The sequence below is a fragment of the Phyllopteryx taeniolatus genome, chromosome 17, assembly GCF_024500385.1.
Source record: "Phyllopteryx taeniolatus isolate TA_2022b chromosome 17, UOR_Ptae_1.2, whole genome shotgun sequence".
Lineage (NCBI taxonomy): Eukaryota > Metazoa > Chordata > Actinopteri > Syngnathiformes > Syngnathidae > Phyllopteryx > Phyllopteryx taeniolatus.
The window spans coordinates 11,164,599-11,176,281 of record NC_084518.1 but is presented as its reverse complement, the minus strand read 5'-3'; the positions used below and the strand labels follow the sequence as shown (position 1 = coordinate 11,176,281).

The 11,683-nt window shown below is 41.8% G+C and overlaps 1 protein-coding gene across 2 annotated transcripts in view; it reads right to left on the bottom strand.

The window, feature by feature from the left end:
• Nucleotides 1–1,650: 1,650 nt before the first annotated feature.
• The window catches only part of LOC133467301 (bromodomain-containing protein 8-like), a 16,790-nt gene continuing 6,757 nt past the window's right edge, over nucleotides 1,651–11,683 (bottom strand). For both annotated transcript variants that reach the window (XM_061752013.1, XM_061752014.1), the window contains 7 exons: nucleotides 11,178–11,224; nucleotides 10,794–11,080; nucleotides 10,535–10,627; nucleotides 5,171–5,239; nucleotides 4,651–4,933; nucleotides 4,315–4,359; nucleotides 1,651–2,382 (listed from right to left, as the gene is read on the bottom strand). In XM_061752013.1, the coding sequence (XP_061607997.1) occupies nucleotides 2,323–2,382; nucleotides 4,315–4,359; nucleotides 4,651–4,933; nucleotides 5,171–5,239; nucleotides 10,535–10,627; nucleotides 10,794–11,080; nucleotides 11,178–11,224 (884 nt within the window). In that variant the 3' untranslated portion in view covers nucleotides 1,651–2,322. The remainder of the gene's footprint in view (nucleotides 2,383–4,314; nucleotides 4,360–4,650; nucleotides 4,934–5,170; nucleotides 5,240–10,534; nucleotides 10,628–10,793; nucleotides 11,081–11,177; nucleotides 11,225–11,683) is intronic.

Below are 11,683 nucleotides of genomic sequence, written 5' to 3'. Positions count from 1 at the left end.
AGTCGCGGGCGTGCTGGAGCTTATCCCAGCTATCTTCGGGTGAGAGGCGGGGTGCACGCTGAACTGGACGCCAGCCAATCAGTTGGAATGTTATGTAAATTAAAAACAGTACAATGGTTTGCAAATCCTTCTCAACCTATATTCAATTGAATACACTACAAAGACAAGACAATGTTCAAACTGATGAACGTTAATAGTTTTTTTTCTTTGCAAATAATTTCTCATTTTGAATTTGATGCCCACAACACATTCCAAAAAAGCTGGAAAGGGCAACAAAAGACTGGGAAAGTCTAGGAATGCTTAAAAAAAAAAGAAAACCTGTTTGGAACATTCCACAGGTAAACAGGGCAATTGGAAACAGGTGAATGTCATGATTGGGTGTAAAAACAGCATCCGTGAAAGGCTTAGTTGTCCACAAGTTAGGATAGGGTGAGGTTCACCACTTTGTGAACAATCACGGGAGCAATAGTCCAACAGTTTAAGAATGTTTCTCAATGCACAATTGCAAGGAATGTAGGGATTTTATCATCTACAGTCCATAATATAAAAAGATGCAGAGAATCTAGAGAAATCTCTGGACATAAAACAACATTGAATGCCTGTGACCTTCGATCCCTCCTGCAGCAATATGTTAAAAACTGGGCTCAGGAACACATCAGAAAACCATTGTCAGTTAATACAGTTTGTCTACAAATGCAAGTTAAAACTACCATGCAAACCAAATGCTATATCAACAACACCCAGAAACACTGCCAGCTTCACAGGGCCTGAGCTGATCTGAGCTGGACTGATGCAATGTGCTAAAGTGTGCTGTGGTCTGATGAGTACACATTTCAATATTGTATTTGGAAATCATGGATGTCGTGTCCTCCGGACCATCCGAATTGTTATCTGTGCAAAGTTCAAAAGCCAGCATCAATGATGGTATGGGGTTATGTTAGTGCACATGGCAGGGGTAATTTACACATCTGTGAAGGCACCATAAATGCTGAAAGGTACATACAGATTTTGGAGTAACATATGCTGCCATCCAAGCAATCTCATTTTCAGGGACGTCCCATCTTATTTCAGCAAGACTATGCTAAACCACATCCTGCATGTGTTTCAACAGCATGGCTTTGTAGTTAAAGAGTGTGAGTACTAGGCTTGTCTGCCAGCAGTCCAGACCTGTCTCCCATTGAAAATATTTGGCACATTATGAAGTGCAAAATATGACAACGGAGACCCCGGACTGTTGAGCAACTGCAGTTGTACGTCTAGCAAGAATTCCACCGACAGTTTCAACAATTACTGTCCTCAGCTCCCAAACACCTACTGTGTTTAGTTAAACGGGAAAGGCGATGTACCACAGTGGTACACAATTGTACATGTTGCAGGCATTAAATTTAAAATGAGTGAATATTGGCAAAAAACAGTTTATTAATTCGGATATGAAATATATTGTCTATGTAGTGTATAAAATTGAATATTGGTTGAAAAAGTTGCAAGTCATTGTATTCAGGTTTTTGGCCCAACTTCATTGGAACTGGGGTTTGTAAATTGATTATAAGTAAGGCAAAGAATTGTCAGATATTTTAACAAATCGGTGCCATATTTCCACTTTCACTTCAAATAGCAAAGACCAGACAATAAAGCAATTCACAAGTAGTATACAAGCCAAACATGAGTTTATTGTTTAAAAGTATAGTTTCCATTATTATCACATCCACAAAACACAGTGAGATTACAACAATACTGTTTCACTTAAAATATAGGTAGCTATGTTCAAAACAACCACAAAATATACATTTAAAATCATTTAAAGTTTGTTGAAATGAGGAAAAAATAAAAAGGTTTATTTTATCCCTAATGCTTTTCATAAGGTAACACCACCAAAAAGTCAAGCAAATCAGAGTCTTTGGCCTCTGGTTTCACACGTGTTTTTGTATATTGTAGTAGTGCATTTATCCCAGTCCACCACATTTATGTGGACCAAACACAGCCTGCCTGTAGGATTAGTTGATTTTGAGGCTGGGAGACACATTTATACAACCTGATGTTCTTCCCTGTGAGCAGGCTATGAGTGATGTGCAGCTATCACAAGCTTTGACCCACTCTTTCGGAATCCCCTTTTATAATCTGGGATTACATGTAATCCATTTCTGCAAAATAGGAGCTTCCCCACTCACAGTCTACAGATCGTTGAAATACGGCGAGCGAGTTGGGGATTACACTGCACATGCAGCCGGGGAGGGGCGGGTGTCTTCATAAATTAAAACTTGGAAGTATTAACACTTTTCACTTAATGACAGTGTCAGACTCGAATTATTCGCCTGTTTTTGTTCACTTTTTCATCTTGAGGTCAGCTTCGATGGCACAGCGGCGCCCTCTGGTGCCTCCATCCTGTACACAGAAATTATGGATTTGTATGATTTAATGGCTTCACGACAGCAACTTCCATTTAATAGACTGACTCCTTTGAACTGAAATTGGGCATTATCTTTGTAAAAGCAAAATGTTTGATTCAGCTCAAGTAAGTGTCTTTTTCCAGTAACCAAATTCATCCATCTACAACCCCAATTCCAATGAAGTTGGGACGTTGTGTTAAACATAAATAAAAACAGAATACAATGATTTGCAAATCATGTTCAACCTATATTTAATTGAATACACTACAAAGACAAGATATTTAATGTTCAAACTGATAAACTTTATTGTTTCTAGCAAATAATCATTAACTTGGAATTTTATGGCTGCAACACGTTCCAAAAAAGACTGAGAAAGTTGAGGAATGCTCATCAAACACCTGTTTGGAACATCCCACAGGTGAACAGGCTGATTGGGAACAGGTGAGTGCCATGATTGGGTATAAAAGGAGCTTCCCTGAATTGCTCAATCATTCACAAGCAAAGATGGGGCCTCTTTGTGAACAAGTACGTGAGAATATAGTTGACAGTTTAAGGACAATGTTCCTCAACGTACAATTGCAAGGAATTTAGGGATTTCATCATCTACGGTCCATAATATCATCAAAAGGTTCAGAGAATCTGGAGCAATCACTGCATAAAAGCGGCAAGGCCGAAAACCAACATTGAATGCCCGTGACCTTCGATCCCTCACTGTATCAAAAACCGACATCAATGTGTAAAGGATATCACCACATGGGCTCGGGAACACTTCAGAAAACCAATGTCAGTAAATACAGTTCGGCGCTACATCCGTAAGTGCAACTTGAAACTCCCCTATGCAAAGCAAAAGCCATTTATCAACAACACCCAGAAACGCCGCCGGCTTCTCTGGGCCCGAGGTCATCTAAGATGGACTGATGCAAAGTGGAAAAGTGTTCTGTGGTCCGACGAGTCCACATTTCAAATTGTTTATGGAAATTGTGGATGTCGTGTGCTCTGGGTCAAAGAGGAAAAGAACCATCCGGACTGTTATGAACACAAAGTTCAAAAGCCGGCATCTGTCATGGCATGGGTAACTTACATATCTGTGAAGGCACCATTAATGCTGAAAGGTACATACAGGTTTTGCAGAAACATATGCTGCCATCTAAGCAACGTCTTTTCATGGACGCCCCTGCTTATTTCAGCAAGACAATGCCAAACCACATTCTGCACGTTACAACAGTGTGTCTTCGTAGTAAAAGAGTGCGGGTACTAAACTGGCCTGTCTCCAGTGCAGACCTGTCTCCCATTGAAAATGTGTGGCGCATTATGAAGCATAAAATACGACAACAGAGACCCCAGACTGTCGAACAGCTGAAGCTGTACATCAAGCAAGAATGGGAAAGAATTCCACCTACAAAGCTTCAACAATTAGTGTCCTCAGTTCCCAAACGTTTATTGAATGTTGTTAAAAGAAAAGGTGATTTAACACAGTGGTAAACATGACCCTGTCCCAGCTTTTTGGGAACGTGTTGCAGCCATAAAATTCTAAGTTAATGATTATTTACTAAAAACAAGAAACATTTGAACATTAAATATCTTGTCTTTGTAGTGCATTCAATTAAATATAGGTTGAACATGATTTGCAAATCATTGTATTCTGTTTTTATTTATGTTTAACACAACGTCCCAACTTCATTGGAATTGGGGTTGTATGTGTGCTCCAAAGCTTGTCCTGTTCACTGTCACCACAAAACTGGAGCCTGTCCTCCTTGCTGTGGCCGAAAGTCACACTACATCCTGGATTGATCGCCAGTTGATCACATGCTACAAAGCAGAAACATCCCAAGCTGGCTACATGAAAGTCAGCTGTGTACCACAACGCTATCAGCGACCTCAATAACTGGATCTTTGTGTATTTTTATGTTTTCAGGTGTGTACTTACAAAAAGAGACAGTAGAAAAGCAGGAGAGGACATGGAGAACGCGTCCTGTGAGAAGTAAAAGTATATCAGATTCAGATTCAAAAGACAAGCAATGATGCAAATACTGGAAGAACTACATTAAAACATTTGCTGTATTGGCCATTTTCAACATTGCTGGTTTAGCAAGGCTAATTTAATTTATCTTTGAGGACAATGCCAGTGTTTTGGCAGCTTCTGCCCATGCACACACCACTGACTTGAGCTGATGGAATCCCATTTTGGTCAAGTGTGAAAAGTTATTAATCAATCCCTTTAACCTCCATGTTTGTCTGTTCTCTCCAAATTCTAGCGCTGCACCTTGTCTGTGGAGTCCTGCCGTCGTAGACCCTCGCGGCCCCTCAGGCCCTTGGCGCTGATACCAGACTCGGACGTCTCCATGATGAGCTGGGTCGCTAGAAACTGCTGGATCTGTTCAAGGACGTCACGCTGCATCTCCACAGCCATGTGGTACACGTCGTGATCCAGGCTGTTGTACATGACGGCATTCTGAAACATCAGCATGATGTCCCGCTGGAACTCGGCTGTGGTTCGCATTAAACCGCTCTCTATGTTCTTCTTAATGGTGGCCAGGTCCATGGGCCTGCAGAATTAATGAATGTGAGCTGAGCAACAGATTTTACCAACATAAACCCCATCTCAACAAATCAGTTCAGGTCAGTAATATTTAGTTTCTTGATTATGGAGTGAACAGTACAAACTTTTTACATAGCCAATGTATCAATCCAGAGTACACACCCCGAAGTAGAAATACAAGCCAGATCAATGGTGAGCTGAGTTGAACTGTACTATTCCAGTGCTATGAAGAGGTCGCTCTTACCTGTGCACAATGCTATGATATCCTGGTGCAATTTCATCTGTCACTGGCTGGAGAAAGACATTTGCATACCTACAAATAGTCCCATAAAAGAGATGAAAGAAATGTGAAGTGTGGAATATCAGAATATCAGTAAAAACAGATTTTTTTTCCTTGTCATTTGAAATGTGCGACATGATCCTATGTATTTAAACTTTAATTCATGCTGTCTCTGGAGCTGATTCAAATCATAATGTGCATCTATGGATGGAGGCATCAGAATGTAGGTCTGCTGATGCTGCTTTGCCAGCATTCTGATTGGCTAAAATGTGCTTGAGAGCCAACAAATGTTTTTACGTGGACAAGATTTTTTTTTTCAACTCTGTTGTGTTTGTACATAGATCTTTTTGTTTTACCCCAAAGCTAGGTGAATGAGTATTTAAAAATATCCTGGTACATGTGGACATAGTGTTGCACCAAGTATCGATACCAAATGGAGGTATTTTGACATGGCATGGTACCGTTTTTTATAGTACTGATATATATATTTTTCTATTTATTCTTATTATTTTTTTAACGAGACAGCGTTCCAATTGTCTCTTAAAGGCCAGTACGCAAAAAGCCTATGGGTCAGCCAATGACTGCCTGTCTTCCAACAAATTAGAAATGCCTTTTAAGTGTGGAGGGAGGCATCTGTGCTTGTGCGTTGTGTGTGCGTGCGAGCTGGGAAGACCAATTAACAAACTATATTGGTTGGTCTGCAAGTGCCGGCTGTGCAGCGGTGCAGTTGCATGGTGTACCCCTCTTGATTGGTCAGATGTTGAGTGCTGTAATTGTAGCAATGAGTGGCTCTCTCCTTCATCATGCTAAATTTGTGCTCTATGCCACCGGGCTCACAGTTGCATATATGCGCATCCATTGTGGACATAGAAAAATGTGGTCCCTCATGGAGGATGAGGCCCTAAGCACAGTGTGTGTTCTGTGTTTAGGGAGGGGCGGCCCTGAGAATACTACATACTAAAAGCTTATTTCATGTAGAAGTAATGCAAAGTACCGTATTTTCACAACCATAAGGCGCACTTAAAAGTCTTACATTTTCTCCTAAATGGACGGGGCACGCCTTATGTGTGCACCAAGTTCCAAAATCTGCAAATGTTGTGACTTCGATGAGCGCTCCGCTTGACTGACTGGGAGCATTTCCTGCCGACACACTGCTTATATAGAGGAAAGGCAGAGGGCACTGAGGACAGCATGCGGACGTTAAAGGGGGAAGGGTGCGCATGAAAAAGGACGCTAAAGGCACGCGCCCAGTAGGTATATAGTGCCGGGGGGGGTGTGCATTGTGAAAAACAACATCAGTTTGGCTAAGGACCCCCGAAAATGGCACCTATGAAGAGACACGCTTACGAAGCACAGTTTAAACTGTAAGCTATCAGTTACACGGAGGAACATGGGAATCGAGTAGCCGCGAGAGAATTCAAGCTCAACGAATCATGGTTCGCAAGTGGAGGAAGCAGGAAAACGAGCTTCGCCAAGTCAAGAAGACGAAGCTGAGTTTCCGCGGAAACAAGGCGAGGTGGCCCGAGTTGGAAGACCAACTCAAGCAATGGATTAATGAGCAAAGAACAGCGGGAGAAGCGTCTCTACAGTCACCATTCGACTGAGTGCAATAACTCGGAGCTTGCCATCATTCCGGGAGGCTTGACGAAGGAACTCCAACCGCTGGACATAGATGTAAACAGGGCGTTCAAAGTGAAGCTGCGAGCGGCGTGGGAGCGATGGATGACAGATGGCGAACACAGCTTTACTAAGACTAGGAGGCAGCGCCGGGCGAGTTACGCCACAATTTGTGAATGGATTGTGGATGCTTGGGCTAACGTGTCTGCTTGCACTGTTGTTCGAGCTTTCGGAAAAGCCGGCATCATTTCTGAGGAGCCGCATGGCAACGAGACTGACTCAGACAATGACAAGAGGGAACCTGGCGTGTTTGATGGAGAACTTGCCCAGATTTCGGATACAGATGAGGACTTTGATGGATTTGTGGATGAGGATTGATCAACAAATAACGTAAGTACATTGTTAAATACTTCAATAAAGTACAACCGAACTCAGTTTTGCTCCCGCTGCCTTTTTAAAAACATTGTTTTGGCGTGCATGCATGCTACCGTATGTTTTAAGCTAGCGTATGTTTTACCATGCCTGCGCCCAATAATACGGTGTGCCTTATGTATGTGTTAAATACAGAAATGGACCCGTAACTGAGACTGCGCCATTTAATACGGTGCGCCTTATGGTTGTGAAAATACGGTATATGTAAATATGAATAAATTAATATAGTCATGGGGGAAGACCACCCTTTTTCTTCAGTTTCTTATTCATTTTTAATGCCTGGTACACTCAAGGTGCATTTGTTTGGACAAATATAATGATGACACGGCAAATAGCTCATAAGAGTTTAAGAGCTGACATCTAGCCATTGTCCATAGTTTTCTTGATAATAACCAAAATCATATTTAATAATACAATAATATTCAGGGTTGGGTATCATTTGAATTTGAGCGATTCCGGTCCTGATTTTGGTTCCTCATTTCGATTCCGGTTCTAAACGATTCTCGATTCCAATTCTTTTAGGGGGCTGGGTCAAAAAATTTTTGCATGGTTTAAATAAAGGGTGTCCAAATTATGAACATCCATTTTCTTAGGAGCCTGCAGCATAAACTAAACTGAACATTTGACTTGGGGTTCTTTATAACCAGTATCAATATCAAACCTATGAACTGAAAAGCAGTGTGTGGAACTAACCCAATTGACTTAATATTCATTAATTACTGTTTCAGCTAAAAGTTAAATATAGCATTGTTAAAATAGTGATTTGTGACTGTTTTATCACGTCAACCATCAGTGCAAGAGTGCAACCCACCGTTTAACTTGTTAGCTGCCTCAATGTTGGCATAGACATATTTTATTATTTCACTCACCCAATTGACCAGACTGAAGTTCCGCGCGGTGTAGGCTGAGGCTCGGGAGGGAGCACGGCAGACTTCTCCACATCGTGAAAGCCTCCTTTGCACAATATAATCTTAATGCAAGTGTTGCACTGAGGTGACTGGTCACTTTGTTTGACATAATTAAGACACACTTTTGTTCGCCGCTGCCGTTGGGCACAAGCACGTCTTCGTGCGCGTTCTTCTTTGTTGGTTTTTGCCACTTCTTCGGGGTTGGCGGACTGTAGGCATTGAAACTGAGAACGATTCTGGGAGAGCCAGAATGTTAGTTCCGGTTCCAAACGGTTCTCGATTCTCGATAACCAACCCTTGGTAATATACCTTTAGTTTTACCATGCAGGCAATAAAATGAATAAGAAATTTAATGAATAAGAAATTGAAGAAACAAGGGTAAGCTAATAACTTTTTTTCATGACTGTTTAGCTCATACGTGTACATATATGTATATATACAGTGGGTACAGAAAGTTTTCAGACCCCTTGAAATTTTCACTCTTTGTTATATTGCAGCCATTTATTAAAATCCTTTAAGTTCATTTTTTTCCTCATTAATGTACACACAGCACCCCATATTGACAGGGGGGAAAAAACGTGATTGTTGAAATTTTTGCTTATTTATTAAAAAAGAAAAACTGAAATATCACACAGCCATAAGTATTCAGACCCTTTGCAGTGACACTCATATATTTAACTAGGGTGCTGGCCATTTCGTCTGATCATCCTTAAACACCGTCACTGGAGTCCAGCTGTGTTTGATTATACTGATTGGACTTGATTAGGAAAGCCACGCACCTGTCTATATAAGACCTTACAGCTCACAGTGCATGTCAGAGCAAATGAGAATCATGAGGTCAAATGAACTGCCTGAAGTGTTCACAGACAGAATCTGCTGCACTTAAGGTTCCTAAGAGCACAGCCTCCATAATCCTGAAATGGAACACGTTTGGGACGATCAGAACCCTTCCTAGAGCTGGCCTTCCGGCCAAACTGAGCAATTGGGGGTGAAGAGCCTTTGTGAGAGAGGTAAAGAAGAACCCAAAGATCACTGTGGATGAGCTCCAGAGATGCAGTCGGGAGATGGGAGAAAGTTCTAGAAAGTCAACCATCACTGCAGCCCTCCACCAGTCGGGGCTTTATGGCAGAGTGGCCCGACGGAAGCCTCTCCTCAGTGCAAGACACATGAAAGCCTGCATGGAGTTTGCTAAAAACACCTGAAGGACTCAAAGATGGTGAGAAATAAGATACTCTGGTCTGATGAGACCAATATAAAAATTGTTGGCCTTAATTCTAAGTGGCATGTGTGGAGAAAACCAGGCACTGCTCATCACCTGTCCAATACAGTCCCAACAGTGAAGCATGGTGGTGGCAGCGTCATGCTGTGGGTGTGTTTTTCAGCTGCAGGGACAGGGAGACTGGTTGCAATCGAAGAAAAGATTAATTCGGCCAAGTACAGGGATATCCTGGACGAAAACCTTCTCCAGAGTGCTCAGAACCTCAGACTGGGCCGAAGGTTCACCTTTAAAAAAGACAATGACCCTAAGCACACAGCTAAAATACCAAAGGAGTGGCTTCAGCACAACTCTGTGACTGTTTTTGAATGGCCCAGCCAGAGCTCTGACTTAAACCCAATTGAGCATCTCTGGAAAGACCTGAAAATGGCTGCCCCCCAACGTTCAACATCCAACCTGACAGAACTGGAGAGGATCTGCAAGGAGGAATGGCAGATGATCCCCAAATCCACATGTGAAAAACTTGTTGCATCATTTCCAAAAAGACTCATGGCTATATTAGCTCAAAAGGGTGCTTCTACTAAATACTGAGCAAAGGGTCTGAATGCTTATGGCTGTGTGATATTTCAGTTTTTCTTTTTTAATAAATATGCAAACATTTCAACAATTCCGTTTTTTTTTTCTGTCAATATGTGGTGCAGTGTGCACATTCATGTGGAAAGAAATTAACTTAAATGACTTTAGCAAATGGCTACTATATAAAAGCCCTGCGATTGGCTGGCAACCGGTTCAGGGTGTACCCCGCCTCCTGCCCGATGACAGCTGGGATAGGCTCTAGCACGCCCGCGACCCTCGTGAGGAGAAGCGGCTCAGAAAATGGATGGATGGATACTATATAAAAAAAAAAAGAGTATAATATCTGCAATATAACAAAGAGTGAAAATTTAAGGGGGTCTGAATACTTTCCGTACCCACTGTATATATATATATTTTTTCCATTCAACTGCTTTTACTGATGTTTTAGATTTTTCCCATTGTATTATTTCAGTACCAGTATCGAGGTATTTTAGGCATGTCTCGAAGTCAGAATTTTGGTATCGTGACAACACGACATGTTGTAATGTAAATATTCTGATGAACCCGCTATAGTCTTACCTGTGATTGGCAGCAGCACGCCAAACCAACATAATGGCCTTCTTCCAGATCTTGTGAGCCTGTAGTGCCTCCAGGTCCTCACTGCACAAAGAGCTACACAAGAAAGTTATGTTAGAACAAGTAATGAAAAACATGACTCAAAGGGCAATATCATCTAGGTGCCAGCCAGCAGAACCTTCTACATGCCACAGTGCAACTTGTAACAAGACAGAAATGAAAAAAGAACCACCATTTGAGTGCTGGAAATGTTTCCACTCACAACTGTGACGATGCAGGGCTGCTGGGGATGGAGTCGGCCGTGGTGTGGAGCTGAAAGGATGACGAAGCAGTGCGGAGGCTGCACGCATCCTCGCTCTCGCTGGCTGCACGCTCCATCTCCATCTCTCCTTCAGGCTCTGACGAGAACCCCTCGGCACCATCTTCTTCTTCCTCGTCCTCGTCTTCTTCTTCTTCATCTTCTTCTGGCCCGTTGACCTCATTGTCCATATTTGTCCCTAAGGCATTTTTATTGCGATCAACACTTAGTCCATTCTCCTCCTTTATCTCCTGCAAAAATGGAGAATGCAGGAGAGAATGCAAAAAGATTGCTTCCAGTACAATTACACAGTGGAGGTACTATGACAAGTTTGATGCGGTTGTGTACCTCCTTCACATGTCTTTCTGTCATTTGGAAAACTTCTAATGCTGATTCTGCAAAGAAGAAATACGCTTCATTAGTTTCACCTGCACAATCTAATGAGATCAGATCAAAGCACTTTATCAAACCCTTTATGAAGATAATGTTCATTTTTGACTGACACTGTTAGAGTATTAATTTAACATTATACAGTGGTGCCACGAGACAGAACTGACCTGACTTGCAAGTTTTTGAGATACGTGCCGTCAGACGATTTTTTTTGCTTTGATTTATGAGCACTAACTTGAGATATGAGCACTGTATGGTGGAAGTGAATGCAATTCATCAGTGTATTGTATTTTATCACATTTATTAAACAAGAAAAAGATAGATTAATAGTTAAAGAAGAAACACGATGCTAAAGAGTGAATGTGGATGAGAATAAAGAGAAGAGAGGCGATAAAATAGGCTCAGCATTTTAACGTACACAGCGATGTACGTACCATGCGCATACATTTTGGTCACAAGCGTCG